This window comes from Abrus precatorius, unplaced genomic scaffold, assembly GCF_003935025.1.
Source record: "Abrus precatorius isolate BTA unplaced genomic scaffold, Abrus_2018 Scaffold10, whole genome shotgun sequence".
NCBI classification, from domain to species: Eukaryota; Viridiplantae; Streptophyta; class Magnoliopsida; order Fabales; family Fabaceae; genus Abrus; species Abrus precatorius.
The window spans coordinates 25030551-25047307 of record NW_020874292.1 but is presented as its reverse complement, the minus strand read 5'-3'; the positions used below and the strand labels follow the sequence as shown (position 1 = coordinate 25047307).

General features: G+C 33.1%; 4 protein-coding genes across 4 annotated transcripts; 3 read left to right on the top strand and 1 right to left on the bottom strand.

Moving 5' to 3' along the window:
- The first annotated feature begins 1442 nt into the window (after positions 1 to 1442).
- LOC113852787 lies at positions 1443 to 2608 on the top strand. Its single transcript, XM_027483158.1, has one exon. It carries the CDS (start codon positions 1536 to 1538, stop codon positions 2304 to 2306), a length of 771 nt encoding a protein of 256 aa, XP_027338959.1. The 5' UTR covers positions 1443 to 1535; the 3' UTR covers positions 2307 to 2608.
- Positions 2609 to 4038: 1430 nt separating this feature from the next.
- Positions 4039 to 6733, bottom strand: LOC113871951 (pentatricopeptide repeat-containing protein At3g62470, mitochondrial-like). The gene has a single exon (XM_027509047.1). The coding sequence runs from the start codon at positions 6432 to 6434 to the stop codon at positions 4509 to 4511; it is 1926 nt and encodes a 641-aa protein (XP_027364848.1). The 5' UTR covers positions 6435 to 6733; the 3' UTR covers positions 4039 to 4508.
- A 1410-nt stretch (positions 6734 to 8143) lies between these two features.
- On the top strand, positions 8144 to 9208 carry LOC113852112 (ethylene-responsive transcription factor ERN2-like). Its single transcript, XM_027482362.1, has one exon. It carries the CDS (start codon positions 8144 to 8146, stop codon positions 9206 to 9208), a length of 1065 nt encoding a protein of 354 aa, XP_027338163.1.
- Positions 9209 to 12601: 3393 nt separating this feature from the next.
- On the top strand, positions 12602 to 14772 carry LOC113853079 (WAT1-related protein At3g30340-like). Its single transcript, XM_027483532.1, has 6 exons — positions 12602 to 12783; positions 13171 to 13233; positions 13376 to 13492; positions 13604 to 13997; positions 14299 to 14450; positions 14601 to 14772. Exons 1-6 carry the CDS (start codon positions 12602 to 12604, stop codon positions 14770 to 14772), a joined length of 1080 nt encoding a protein of 359 aa, XP_027339333.1.
- The last annotated feature ends 1985 nt before the right edge of the window (positions 14773 to 16757 follow it).

Below are 16757 nucleotides of genomic sequence, written 5' to 3'. Positions count from 1 at the left end.
GACATAAAATCAAAAGGCTTAAGCCTTAAATAGATTAACAATTATATAATTTAAAAATATTATAGTATAAATTTAGTATAATAATATTATATTTATTATAAACCAAATTATTATTTAAATAGGTTGAGCCCTAATAAGTTTAATTTTTTTAAAATCATTAAAAACTTGACTTTTTTTTTTCAACTAAATAACTTCTAAAAAAACTCCCAAAATAACCGAAGTACACCTTCTATAAATAAATTTGACTTAGGTCTAATATGAATTAAGCTATCCGATTTTCACCCTTATAAATTAATTTGACAAATTAAACTCAAATTTAATACTAGTGTTAGTGGTGACAAAATTTATATAAGGTAGGGAGAGAAGGTGGGCAACGATAAAAGAAAATAGAAAAAAAGAGTGGCACTGTTGTTAGTGTTTAATTTGTTCGCACATGATGTAACTAAAAGCCTAAAAGCGATAATATAATTTGGTAGCTGCACATTAGAGTATTATAACGTTGTGATTTCGTTAATCACGTGAAGCTTAATTTAACATCAATTCATAACTACCATGAAGTGAATCCTAATCTCATTCTTTAAAATATCTACTTATTTGGTCTTATTTTAGATGTAAATTAATATAACCATAGATTATTATATTATTAATTTTTTAATAATTACTTTTAAAAGCATACCTACTGTTATTTCTAATTAGTTGATAGTGTAAAATATTTTGCACATTAAAATTAAACTCTATTAATTATCATGATAAAATAAATTGATTTTAATACTTTTTTATATTCTAAAATGATACATTAGTTCGAAAAAAATAAAAAAAATCTAAAGTTACATATAATCTAAGTTTGCGGGAGAATGGGATTAAACAAAATTTCACAGAAAACAGAGAAATGTGAAGCAAATGAAATATCAGACATATTTTTAAATATCAAAACAAAATAACGTTTATAATTAACAAGCAATAGTTGATACATTTCATTAATAAGTTTTTAATCTAATAACTGTAAACTCTCTAGCACTGCTAGACACTAGAATTAAAAAATGCAGCTAATGCCGACCACAGTAGTATAAGCTTTCAATTTTGTGTAGTTAGGAAGCAACTATCAATTATTGCTATGCTACTGCTAGCACAATTAGTTTCTATATGAAAGCTTTGATGCAATCACCAAACCAACAAGAAAGAGGTGGAAACAAAAGAATGTCAACATCTAAGAGAACAGAAAAAGATTGGTAACAGTGGTTGACATCAACCAGTGGCCAACCTCATATCTGGCTTTATCTATTAGCTTTCATAATTCTTTGTATTTTGCCAAAAACAACCTTTGCTTTTGCATCTTCTTAAAGCCACCCCACTCCAAACAATCTCATTTTTGTCCAAAACAAAATACAAACAATAAACAACAAAATAATACACTTGTGAGGAAATGCCTCAAATCTAAAACGTGTAAATGATTGGTTCAACTATTCTAGTAATTTCAGGGTTCATGAGGGGCAATATAGTCATCCAAAGTGTATAATATATCTATCTTATCTACCATGCCTGCCTTGACAATTTACGTCGGCTTATACAATTCAAAAGCCTCAGTTGAATTTCCAAAGCCACCATTGATGATGAATGCTGAGGAAATCTTGAAGCTCTTTGATTCTTACTGGTTTGGGCATCAAAACTTGAAGGAACACCAAAGTTCCTCAACATCGGTATCAACAATTTCTCATGAAAATTCAGATCATCAAATGAAAGAAGAACCATCAGAACCAATGCTTTCACGCATCCAAAGCAGTCATAGCAGGTCCATGAGCGACCATTTGAGCTCCATGACATGCTTCAAGCATCATTGTCTTTCTCCAGACTCAGTTCTTTTCTCACCAAAGCTTCAAACCATTCTCTCAGGAAAAGATGTCACAGACACACAAGCACAGGTGCAGCATGAAGTGTTGCGTAAGAAGAACATCACAGGCAACGGAAGGAGGAAGAAAAGGCAAAGCAAGAGTTTGTCAGACCTTGAGTTTGAGGAACTAAAAGGGTTCATGGATCTTGGTTTTGTTTTCTCAGCGGAAGATAAAGACTCAACCTTGGCTTCAATCATTCCTGGCTTGCAAAGGTTGGGAAAGAGTGATGAGGAAGAAGAGGATTGTGATGAGTCTGCAATCCAAAGACCTTACCTCTCTGAAGCATGGAAGGTTCAAGAAAGTAGAAAGAAAGAGAACCCACTGATGAATTGGAAAATTCCTGCTCTCAACAATGAAATTGACATGAAAGATAGTCTTAAGTGGTGGGCTCACACTGTTGCATCCACCGTCAGATGATGAACTTCATCATTCAAGTTTTTCCTGTATTAAATATTTTGCTTATATCTTCGAAATTTTATTCTAATTTTTACATATTCATTTCCTAGCTACTCTTCTATATTTTGAACCTAATTCCTTCTCAATCTTCTGGAATTCCACATTGTAATTTAGACTAAAGGAGGGGAATGCCACTCAGTTTAGGTCATACACATTATCTGTTGTAGTAGGTCCATGTCCCTATCAAATTTGAACATTTCTACTTCAAATTTAAGGCCACAAAGCTTACACCGAAATAAATATCAGACTCCCAACCCGAAAGAGCTTACACAGAATTAAATGACCAAGTTTACCTTTTTCTTTTTTCTTAATCACTTTTGCTCCCTTTCATTAATGTGTAAAAAAATGAGAATATAAATAGTATCACTTTTTATATACAGGACAAAAAAATTTTGATAGTTATAGATGGTTAAAAATTAAGAGTTTTAAACCTTCGTTCTTTTATAGTATAACTGTATACATTCACTTTATTTAGTAACTGTTGTCGTAGAGAACTTGAAGCAGAAATCTAAAAAATGTATAATATTGGTCAGATCACAAATAGTATATACACTATTACAAGCTGATTGTTACAACCATAATGGGTAAATAGAATTGCCAATACTTATATGTTAGAATCCGGAAGTATCTCATTGTTTCTTGATCAGTAATTTATGAGTAACCAAGCACAAGGATATATAATTGTAATGCAATGCCGCTCAAAGACACTGCACAAGCGGTTGAGGGGATTCAATTGTTACTCTGGACATCAACTGAAAAAATCAACTCATTCATTTATTCTCCAACGTCTCTCTCTCAATCTCTGTAATTGTAACATTAGAAGTACTTTTTGGTCTCATATCAGAAGTTACCAATATGAAAATAAAATCCTTAATTATCATTGTTTTCTCCTATTTCATTTTTACCACCTTTCAACTTGTTTATTTTATTTGAATTTGCGAGCGTAGTTTTCCTTTGGTTGCATTTAACAGCACAGATGTCAAAAATTTAAAATAAAAACAGCCGTAAAAACAACGCTTCCAAGTACAAATTTCCTAGCTAGATATGTTGGGCCAAGCTTCTCAATAATGAATACAAAAAAGGTGGGCCTTATTTAGTTGTACAACAGTGGACAGATTTACTGTCAATTTCTGAGTTCTGACAACTTAACCACCCAGTCATGTACCATTAATTTTCTAGATAGAATTTTTCTTTTTCACCTAATAGAATGTTGCAGGTTGTTGCCAAGTAGTACTATTCTCCTGCATAATTTGTTTTAACATGCGCTCATGTAGCTATAAATCTACTAAAGAGTGTTAAGTACACTTTTTAAGATAATCTTTCAAATATGTTATTTATTATTGATTAAATTTTATTAAAACTATAAAAATATGAATGAAACTCGTTACATTAAAGTAATACTCACATAATTTTTATAATTTTAATAAATTTAGCAATAATACAAAGAGCGTTTGAAAGTGTAGAATGCTAACCTTTCTCATCTACCAAAATATCTAGACTCATCCATGTTTCTAACTGCTAATCTGAATAAACAAACCCTTAGAAAAATGATAAGTCAAAATAGTGGTTGTCAATTATCATAAGCACTTATCTAAAATAACCATCCATAGTGTGAAGTATCGAGGTTAGCATCCCATTTATCAATTTTATATAGATTACATGTAACCAAGAAAGTAAAGAGATCCTTATCAAACATTTTGGTATATATTTTGCAAATTGCCAGTGAGAACTTGCTCCTAAACCTGACAAAAAATTTGTTGAAGCCAAATCTTGCTAAACCGCAAATTACATATAAATTAAAAGAATAAAGCAATAATTTAGGTACGAGAACCAATCAACTTAAAGATTCCTATAATAAAACTACAAAAAAACCAGATGTCAGTTTGTCATGTGATAGTTACCTTCCATTCTTCCAGTAATACTGTAAAGTAAGTTGCACTTTTTTATATATTCAGAAATATCAAACTTGTTGATTGCTGCAATGTAAAACACCAAACATTGAAGGACTTCAGCAAGGATCAGCCGGTTGTTTCATTCAAACTAGTACATGCCATTATACAACACTGGTTCATAAAAAGTTTTTTTTTTTTTTTTTGGGGTTGGGGGGGGGGGGTGTTGTTACACAGACTAAATCCAAAGGGGGTTCTGGCACCTGCAAGGCAATCATGTAAACTGACTACCAGATTTTGTATCTCTTCTATTGACACTTTTCTCCATCATGTCAACCCAACTGGCCAAGACATTGGACACTTCAAACTTACCAACAAAATTCATCTTTCTGGCTAACTCCTCAAGGATAACAGGGTTCCCAGTTTTAGAAATTTCAGCAGCAAGCTTGTTGTAGTCAAGCTGAGGAGCTTTCATCCCCTTCTCCAACATTTCCTCTAAATATTTACATGCCTCACTGGACCTGCCCTGTCTTATAAGTCCACCAATGAATACAGTGTAGGAATTATCATCAGGACAGCACCCCTTCTGATGCATCTCATCCCAAATTGCATGACCCATTTCATGATTTTTTGTCACAAAATAGGATTTCATTATCATGTTGTAAGTGTGAATTGTTGGTTGGATGCCACTTTGAATCATCTTCTTGTATATTCTCATTGCATCATCAGGCATGTGTTGGCTTGCCATCAGTTTTATCAAAGCATTGTAGGTCCTCCCATCAGGTGGACAACCTCTTTCCCTCATGTCCTTCAGTAAATCATATACCATATCCATTTTCTTCTGCCTCCCAAATCCAGCAATCAAACACGTGTAAAGTGCAGCATCAGGTTGACATCCACGATCTACCATTTCACTAAAATATTCTACAGCTTCTCTCATCATCTTTTGTTTGCAAAAATCCTGTATAATAATTGTATAACTCCGAACATTGGGCAAGGGACCTTTGGCTTTCATGATTTCAAATAATTTGATCGCATCAGACTTCCTCTGACACTTTAACAACCCTTCAAGCATGATATTATGTGCAACAACATCTGGCTTAAATCCCTTATCAACCATTTCATTCCACACCCTCCCTGCTTCCAGCAAGTTTTTAACCCTGCACCAACCATTAAGAAGTATGGTGTAAGTTTGCAAATTCTTTGTAAATCTATCTTTCAGTTTTTCAAAAACAGCTTGCGCTTCTTTACCAAGTTTTGCAGCACCAAGACTATCAAGCAAGAAGTTAATAGCATCAGCATCCACTTTAAACTTGTACTTCTTCATCAGATCAAAGATCCCAACAGCTTTTTTTCTTTCCTTCGCCAAAGCAAAGGCTTTGATAGCAATGGAGAAAGTTTCCATTGTCAAAAGGCCCTTCTCACCCATTTCCTCAAGCATAGCTACCATGGTCTCAAATTGCCTAGTCTTCCCAAGAATCTGCATCATGCAGTTATAAGTCCTGGAATCATGGGCAAACCCAGGCCTGAGCCTAGCCCAACAAAAGAACCGAAATGCTGGCTTCCTAGCATGCCTGAATCGTTGCAACACATCCACAACCAAATCATGCGATAACTGAACCGCACACTCATCAAGAACAGCCTCCATGTTCCTATCCAAAGCAAACAATTCACCAATCACCTTGCATACCCTATCAACCTCAGCAGGATCTGCACATGATTCAGCACTAACACCTCCACTATCACCATCCCAATCCCCACCACCATCATCCTCAATCCCAGATTCAACCCCAGAATCACTAACACTAGCAAATTCCCTAGGACTATCTAAAAACGGAAACTTTCCTAGAAAAGTAGAAAAGGGCAATGAAGAAATCAGCAATTCTTTTTGTAGAGCAAGGAGTGAAGAGGGGTGTGGCAAAAGAAATGGAATTTGACAACGAGAATGATAGAAAGCGCAATTACGAGAAGAATGAAGCAAACGAGACAAGGACAGAGAGCTACCACGAGGTAAGCGCACTTGCTCTCCTCTTCTTTGCGTTCCATTGGGTCGTCCCTGATTGAGAGAGCGAAGCTCGGTGGTGGAGAAGACACAGTAGGAGCCATTTTGGAGTGGCGAATCTGAGTGCCCACGCAAGAACAACGTTAAAAATCGAACGTTGGAGGTGGTTCTGGTTCTGTGCCACTGAGAGAGAATCATTGAAGTGCCATTTACATTTTCAGATAGTAGAGTAAGAAAAGAACGACAGTAGACAGTGGACTTCGGTGTTTGTGTGGCTATGAAGTAAAAGCAAGGTTGGTTGGGGGAGGGTGATGGGTTAACCCTTGATGGGCCGTTGGGCCACTGGAACTGCCGTGGGGGCCTGGTTCCTTTTACTGTTTGTCCTACTACACCCAAAAAATAATCATAAATAAATAAAAGGCAACTAAATACCCCTTTTTTTATATTTTTGGAAGTGGAAACAGATCCTATGCAGCATATTATTCCTTAAAAATACACTACTATGATATTAAATTTTATTACATAATATATTTTAATACATTTGAATGGTTATGATAAAAATTGCACTCTTCGCACTTAATTTATATTTGAGAGAATCTGGATATGTTTGGAAATAAAGTTATATCATTTTATTAATTTTTATAATAATTTTTAAAAATTATATTAAATAAAATTAAATATATTTAACAATTTAAAGACATAAAAGCATTTTAATATTTATAAATAGTGGGATTAAATCAAGGAAATAAAGATGCCCCCTCAAGTTTTTAACAAATCATATTTACATTTTAAATTTTGTATATGATATAGAGGAGGAAATATGATATTTTATAAGAAATATTAGTCTACAAGATACATTATTTTTATTTTATTTCATTTTGATGTATGTACTATATACACATGGACACTCTTATGTCTTATCTTACCTCAGAAGGGAAAAGAGACACGATGCTACAGGGAAGGAGAAGGGATGAAAAGGACCTTGATTAAATGAAGACACCAAGTACAACTGTAAGTAACGCCTAAATGTTTGTCTTGTGGTGAACTGAAACATTGGTCCTAGTTTGCATCCTCGTTGTTAAAGGTGATAACGTTGGAGCCAAGGATTGTTGGGATTATGCAGGTGTCCTTATTTGCTTTTATTTATTGTTTTAATTGCCTTGTAGAGCAAGTTTAAGCTATGAATTGGATATAAATCATTTCTTAATTTAGCCATACAATCAAAACATGACAACTTTGCATATGATTATCAGATGGGCACCATTTCATGACTGCGAAGGGATGATAACATTTAACATACGGATTTAAATTATTTATGCCATTCTCAACTTATTTAATTTAAAATTATCACTTTTAACGAAAATATTTTTTTTTAAATGATACCACTTTTCTTTTAAATTTTTAATTTTCTTACTGAAGTGTTGTTTTAAATTTGAGGGACGAAAAATAAGTTACGATAACGTTATATAATATTTTTTTATTAATCTTTCTAATATATAATAAATATATTTAATATTATAAAAAAGTTTAATTCTTCTTTAATTTATAGGTATAAAATTTTGTAAGAAAATGCAATAGGGTAAGAAAATTTAGAATTATATTCATAATAAAATAGAACAAGTGTTTTGGTTTTTTAACATAATTAAAACAGTTCAATAAGCTCCACAATGACAAAAAGGCATAAGCTGTGTCATTTGTAAAAGCTTTGTGTCGATATCAACAACACGGCCGGTAAAGGTGACATTCTAATATAACATAAATAATGTTTTGTCCATGCCCCTTTGACATGTTCTATTTGTTGAGTTCTGAGAGGGTGAAGATGCTTGCTTTCTAATGTGAACTTATAAACCATCATCCAGTGAAACTCGAAGGGTTGGGTAATTAAGCGCTGGAATAGTTAAGCAAAAATGGGAGCAGTGAGTGATGGAATTCGCAGCAGAAAGAAGTCATCATCAAGAGGGCACCACAGGTTTGTAGGGGTTCGTCAAAGGCCATCAGGGAGATGGGTTGCAGAGATCAAAGACTCGTTACAAAAGGTTAGGCTTTGGCTAGGAACCTTTGACACTGCTGAGGATGCAGCTCGTGCATATGACAATGCTGCTAGAGCTTTGAGAGGTGCTAATGCTAGAACCAACTTTGAGTTACCTGAGTCTGGAACCTCTGGTGTTGGTGTTGCTACTAAGCGTGGTGGTGTTGGTGGTTCCAACTTCATGCTTGATAACACTGAACCCTTTTCTTTTGAGGATGTTAATGAGTCAGGTGCAGATGCTGAAGGCCTTCTTGGTGCACTTAAGGCCAAACTTTTTGATGGAAAAGAAGGGAAGTTTCACTTTCCATCATATCTTGCTAATTGTGCTGCGCCGGTTGTTCCATCTGGTGTGGTTTCAAGAACAACTCAGAACTGTTCTGGGAAGAAAGAGTTATCATCATCATCATCATCAGTAGCTAATGTTTCTCTCACTGGGGTGAATGGAGCAGCAAACAACACTCTGGCTGGTTTGATGGGTACTTTAACTTCATCAAACACTTGTGCTAAAAGTGTGCTTGTCCCTAATCATGATCATGAAGGTGCGGGAGTCAACTCTCATCAACTTTGTCAAACCCCTACTTTGACAAGCATGACATGGTCCAATGAAATGGCATATGAATTGTCTTGGCCTACCCAGATGAGCCAAGTTACTGATAATAGTCTGCTTGCATCAGCCAGTGCAGCCACCTTGACATGGCCACTTTCTGGGGTAATTGACTCCTCTGTTGACGATATCACATGCACTGATATAGGGGCACCAAATAGCAACAAAAGTGGCCAAATGAATATGGTAAGCATGCAGATGCAGGTACCTCTTGTTGGTGGAGCAAATGAAGGCCTTTGGACATTGGAGCAGCATCAATTTGTGCAATGTGAGAACAGTTGGTTTAGTTCTAATGGCTCTTGGGATCCTCTCCTCTTTGTGCCCTCTGAGCTAGCTTGATTAGTGTTAATATTGCCAGTGAAAGAAATCTTAATTAATTTGTCAATTCTTAATCTTGATCTACTGATTATTCTTTTAGTTTTATATGATACAAGACCCTCTTTGTATGCTCAAAGATTTACCAAATTTCTTCTGTGAGGGAAGTATAATGTTGTGTTTGTTCCTGACCTTAAAACATATAACCATAATTTTCGTCATTTTAATCTGTAAGGTATTGTTTTGTTCTCTATAATAATAATTCCCTAAATTTGTCTCTATTTCAGAGAATAATATTAATTCTTATTAAGTCTCTAACAGAAGTTTTATTTTGTTCTCTTTTTTCATTGAATGATTCATTGACACCTGAAATAAACTAATCAAACCTTTAATCATTCTTTGGGGCTATGCCTACAGAAATTTTCTTTTCGTGACTTTGTCGTGCTTCCGCGAACATTTATCAACAACAGAAATAATAAAACACAATTAGCTGATATCATTCTATAATACAATGCCACTCATGGTCCTCAATATTAATTCTCTTCATTTTGATTCCAAATGGGAAAATCTGTCCTAGAAATATGGTACAGCTCTCACGATTTTCTTATTTTAACGATAGGTCACAGACTCACAATGTTTAGTAATACTTAAATTTAAAGAAATAATCAGTTTTTTAAGAAACTAATAAGAATAAATTGTTATTTCTTCATAATAAGTTAAATGAAACACATAATTAGAGTTTGTTTGGATAATAACTTAAGCACTTATTCAGAGTTCTTTTAAACGATGACACCTATATTATAAATTTATCGCTGAAACATTTTGAAATGAAATGAAAAAAACTTATTTTACAAAATTATACCAAAAAATTGTCGTAATAAGCTAAAAACAAATTATGAAACTCATAACTTATTTTCTATCAATTATTCATGAAATCTTACTAATATGGCCTGATATAATCTAATATAAATTTAAGGAATAGCAAACTATCATTCCAGGAGATGCCCTGATGCCATGCTTTACTATTTATTCCAATGCAGTATATCCTGGTTAAAGGAAAATTTCCTGTCCAACAATTCATTGATTCCACCAGCTCCTTTGGAAATTCTCTTATTTGAGACTAAAAAATTCAAAATGATTTACGGGTCAAGCTTTATTCTTTTCATTTCCAAACATGTATCATCTTTTGGTTGGCTAAGATATGACAAGGTTCAAAGGGGAATAGAAAGTACTTAAAATAATGTAATGGTGGGTATTTTTTTATTTTTTTTGTTTATTTGTATGACTCTAGGACAGGGGCTCGACAAAATCTACAAGAGGCACAATCTATGGCGAATGAACAAGGCTTTGTACATGTTAACACTCCTTTTTTGCTTTTTGCTTTTATTAATCTATTTTGTAATGAGAATCCAAGTAACACCCTGCCCTGGAAGGAAAGCAAATGCTAATAAAGTTTTAGCTTAGATCTTATAAATGAACGGCCCTCTTTTATTCTACCAATCTCCTAATATTCAGAAGGAAATCAAGGAATCATGGAAATGTATTAAATGGAAAATGCTGCAGAAAAGCTAAAGGAAGGAACCTCACTAAGAAAATGATTAAGCCATGGCACAGTTGACATCTTAATTCATGTTATCCTATGCTTGAGTTCTAAAATACAAAATGCTATAGAATTTGTGTCAATTCCAGTCAATCCATCATAGAGGGCATCCTGTCCACCAAGTCATGTAGGCCATGGCAAGTTCAGGCACCAAGATAATATTGTTTAAATAATTTGCAGGGTCTGAGAATATATGATCTCTTCTCATGAAGATGTGAGGAAAATAAATAGCCTCTCCAACATCTTTTCTCCTGCAAATTCCCTTTGAAAACATAAAGTATTGGCAATGGTGGATTGTGATCTTTAACAAAAATAATTGTTTTATATTTGTCAATAAATACTTCAAAGATATTTATCTTTATGACAATTTCTTTTATAATTACTTAACTAAAAATTTCTATAAATTAATTAAACTAAAGAGAGCGTTTTCATATTGATTCTTAGAAGTTTGCTATATTACCCTTTAAAATGTTCCATGTTTTCTCTGGAATCTTATACTATGAAGGTCACCAAAAATGTGTAATTAAGGGTCAAAATATGTCAAACCATTCAGTATGAGCTGGTGGCCTAATTCACTTGAGGCCTATGTAAGCTAAATTATTTACTAAAAAGTCAGGTCAAGATTATTTAAAATTTATTTGATTTAAAAAAGTTTTTTTAAGCTAATCAATTTTTTAAACCTATTAAATTAGTCTAATACTTCTTTAAATAAGTCTTGAATTCTATGTTTGTATATTAAAAAATCTTTATAAGAAAAACTTTACTACAGTATGAACATTACATATAAAAGAAATTTAATTCATGATAAATTTTTACTTATTAGAGATGAAAACCATCTTTATCAAGAAATTAGGTAAAAATTGTTTCCAAAATCTCTTAACAATTCAATATTTGAGTTTTATATATATGAGAAGAATCTATACCAGTGTTTAAAAACTCTTATATCCAATCTGAACTTTTTATTTAACTTAAATCTAATGGTCAGTAAAATAATAAATTATAATTCATCAGATTGGATATAAGAGTTTTTAGACTTATACTTGTACAAGAATATATATATATATATATATATATATATATATATATATATATATATATATAAAAGAATCCAATTCGTAAGACAAGCCACCTGAAGAATTTGATCTTCAACTTCATTGATCCTTAATTTCCATGCCTTAAATGTTTCCCCTGTTTCGCACACTATATTCTCTTGGCTTTTAAAGTGATTAACTAAATCTAAGATTTGACAACTTGTTCTGGCTTCATACTTTAGAGATGGGGCTGATGGCTGCTCATCCTATTTCAAAAAAATTAAGAAGTATTAGATGCCATGCAAATGAGAGATGCTTGGCACCAATTTCAGAAGGTTCTCAATTGCCCAGTGGTGGAAAAGAAGAGGGACAGCATGAAGACCATTACCTACTTCTTGGTTAGATGAAATATGTAAATGCAAAACTCGTGGCGTAAAGCAGAGTCATAGATTATATGAATCAGCCTAAAATTTTTTGTACTAGCTCTAAAAACGATTCTGGAATAATCTCCATATATTGAACTCTAAACAAAATCAGTCAAAAGAAAACAAAAGGAAGAGCATAAATATTAATCTATTGTCAAAATTGGTTGCTTAAAGTGTAGGATGTGACTGCAGAATTTAATCTTGCTTTCTTACCACTTATTCTGGAATTGTTTTTAAAATAAATAACACATAGCTCTCTGTTTCATTGGAACCATAACTTTTTCTGTCTAATAAAAACACAAGGAAGGGAAAGCCTCAAACTGCCCCATCAAGAGCTGTGGAGTAGAATTGCATTGCTTAAATGAAGACTTGTGATGAATGGAAACCTTTTATAGCAATGATAGCAATTGATTTTTCTTTTGCGGCAGTGAATATTCTTCTCAAGCAAGTCCTTGAAGAAGGAATGAACCATTTGGTTTTTATCACATACCGGTTGTCAATTGCTACCATTTTCGTAGCCCCAATCGGCTACTTTTGGGAAAGGTAGGTACCCTCAGTTCCCCGATTTAGTAGTTATCTTTAATTTTTTTTAAGGGTGAAGTTTTTTATATTGTTTACATGCAGATAGGTCTAATTGCAATAATGAATGATTTTGAACTCGCTGCTTGAACCACAATTTGTTTGTGTTGGTCTGAACTCTGAAGATTGTTAAGCTAATAATTTGTCATTACTTTTGATCTTTGAGACTAATGCTTGAATAAATCCATGTATACTTGAAAGGAAATTAGATGTCTAAATAAGTATGATCATATATTTTTATTGGTTCAATTAACCTTTAAGCACCTATGAATAGTTTCTTTTTTAAAAAAAGTTTATTACTTTTAGTTGTTTATTTTCTAACATTTTCCATTTTCCCTATTTTTATTGCAGAAATGGGAGACCCCGGCTCACATTTCGAATTTTATGTTACCTCTTCCTCAGTGCCATTGTTGGGTTAGTCATAGAAATACCTTGTTTGTATTGTCTTTCCATTTCTCACAAGCACTTTTTTTTCTTAGCATGCACTTCCCAGTTATCTGTTTTGTGGTTAACAAGATGGCAGGGAAACACTGATTGAATAGTATTTTCTTTGTAGGGCATCAGTCACTCAATACTTTTTCCTTCTCGGAATCCAATATACTTCTGCTACCTTTGCTTGTGCTTTCATCAACATGGTGCCTGTGGTCACATTCATGATAGCATTACCATTTGGGTATGAATTATATTCAAAGCTATGTTACTCCTATATTATTTGTAGTAAGCCACCATCACTTGATGCAGGGTAACCATATCCTTTGATCCTTTCCTATTGATTCGACAACAGGTTGGAAAGTGTTAATATCAAATGTAACAGTGGGAGAGCAAAGATTCTTGGTTCTCTGGTGTGCATAGGCGGTGCATTGTTGCTGACACTTTACAAAGGAACGCCACTGTTTAATTTTTCTCAGCATGAATCTGCAGTGAAGCTGGCTTCTACAGGGACAAAAGAGAGATGGACTACTGGTGTAATAGCATTGGTTTTGGGAACCCTCTTTTGGTCTTCTTGGTTTATTTTACAATCGAAAATAAGCAAGAGATATCCATGCCAGTATTCTAGCACAGGCATCATGACCTTCTTTGGAGCCATTCAATCAGCTGTTATTTGCTTGTTCACTAACCGTAATTTGTCCATATGGGTTATCAAGGGGAAGTTACAAATAATTGCTATTCTGTATGCTGTAAGTTCACTTTTTAAAGGCATGATAGAGCTTTGCCTCAAAGTATATACACCTCAAAGCAGAAAATATTTTTTCTCATATATACTAATAAAAAAGGATATTTTATAGCTAGTAAAAGTAAAGATTTTTTTAATGGAAACAATTTTATGACTAGGTTAACAAAGTGAAAAATTTTGGGTGGAATATTTCTATTTCTATAATATTTTTGTCTCAATGCATTTTTCTCTTTCTGTATCTCTCTTGATTGTAAATATTATTGGGGAAAATTGATGTAAAAATAACGTTACTCTTTTGCTTACAGGGGATAATCGGATCAGGTTTCTGTTTTGTGGGCATGTCATGGTGTGTCAAGAAGAGGGGTCCTGTTTTTACTGCAGCATTCAGCCCTCTTGTTCAAATCATGGCAGCCATGATTGATATCCCTGTCTTGCATGAGCAGCTCCATCTTGGAAGGTGAATTCTTCTGCCCACACACACACACTAAAAAGGCTCCTTGATTCTTCTACCACTGATATGATAGAAACCAATTAAAGTAATTTACCATTCGAGATGACAATCATTCACTTGTACAAGATTATAGTGTGATTTATTTTTTTACTGTAGTGTGATGGGATCAATCTTGGTGATTATGGGATTATACATTCTTCTGTGGGGTAAGAGCAAGGAGATGCATGACAGTGTGATCAAGTTAGTCCAAGAAGCAGAAGAAACCAAGGAACAAGAGCCGCAGCCGCAAATACTGTTGAGAGTGTCTTGTGATTCGCGCTTTCACTGACACCAGCTGAAAGTTTTATGTTAGCATTTACTTACAATACATCAGAAAATGTATTTGTGAAATGAGAAGGAAAACCAAAATAAGGAGAGAATTGTTAAGTCAGAAAGTCAAGATGTTATGTTATACTTAAGATTTATCCCCTATACTTTGTTTACAATTTCTAAAACAACATCTACGTTTAATGCCTTGATTTGTGTTGCCTTTATGTTTTAGAATTTGCATAAAAATGTTATTCAACAAATATAAAATAAGACACGCCCGATGACGTTTCATCTCCAAATTCAAAATTTTTATGTATTTATTTAGTTAATTGGTGGTTTTACGTAGTAAATTAGATTTCTTTAACGTAGATCTAAACGTTGATAATTTTGTATCAATCATATAATTTTTAAGATTTGGTTAATTTCAACTTAAGAATTAAGTTTAAGTATTCACAAATAAAAATTTTTAATTATATAATTTTTAAGATTTAGTTAACTTCAGCTTTAAAGGGTGAGTGTTAGGATTTTCTATCAAACAATAATTGTACCTAACTACATGTTATGTAACACTTTATTTTTATATTCTATTTTTACAACAATTTTAAAAATAATAAGGAAAAAGAATAAAAGAATCTTGAAAATATTTTTAAATGCGAAATAATTTAAAAATAACTCAATTTAAAAATACAAAGTATCATTATAAAAAGCTTTTATAAATAATATTTTTAATACTTTTGCTAAAGACTCAAGTAATAAATACTATTACAAATTATTACTCAAAATGAATGTTATAGAACTTCTAATCAATACATATTCCAAACACAGCTAAGTCCTATAACAGTTCTACATCCATTACAGCTTACAGAATTGGGTACTGATCGTCCTTATTTCTTGAAAATATTATATAAGGGTGAATCTCTATCCTACCATACATACATCACATAGAATCATCTTGACACATAACACATATTTTCTTACGATAGAACACTTATCATTTTATCATAAATCTCTACATCCTATCACAGTTTCTCACATGTTGCAACGTATATATATAATATAACAACTTTTATCATAAAAATTTATATCACAAATTTCATCACATGTACACTCACTACACATTTAATTCATACACGTGCGCTCACTGCACGTCTAGCCACGCTCACTGTGACACTGTGATCAACGTTTCATTGATACCCCAACCTCAGGATTTACACAGTTTCAATCATGTAAATAGTTGCCGGTTGGGCCCCACATCACAGATACAACGTGTGCAATCACGACTCCTTTAGCAAAGGTAACGGTCAGAAGTCAAGTCAGGAAAAGTGTGTATGGTCGTACGGTGCACTCACGCTCATTGTTGATGTCATCGCCACCCATCTTTTCCCCAAGATGTTTCACATCACTCTCATCTTTCACACCTTTAGTGTATTTCTGTAACTATTCATAACTCAACTATTTTCAATCACAATCACAATTACATATGTCATACCACATTTTTCACATATATTTCTCATCATATTTATATCAACCATGACATATTTATACTTTCTTTCATCGTTTCAATAACATATCTCAATATTATTACAACAAAACTCATTATATTCTCATTAACTATAGCAAATCAGACATATATCTTGTTCTCATCTTTTATTTTCATTAAATTTATCACAATAATCATAACAAGATCTAATAACACATATTCCACTGATTAAAAGTATTTTTCACCATTTATTTTCATGGAAACAACACAACATCATCAACTATATTAAATATAAGCATATTTCACTGATTAAAATCATGTTTTACCGATTAAAATCTCATCAAATCAACAAGTATTTCATATACAACCTCAAATATACCCAAATCTATAAGAATACACCTAGATCTACTAGAATACAACCAGATCTACCACAAAACAAGTAGTTCACATAGGAAAATTATAAAGTAGAGCTCTCATTACCTCAAAACAGAGCTTTTACAAAGATTTAACCGAAGATTTAACTT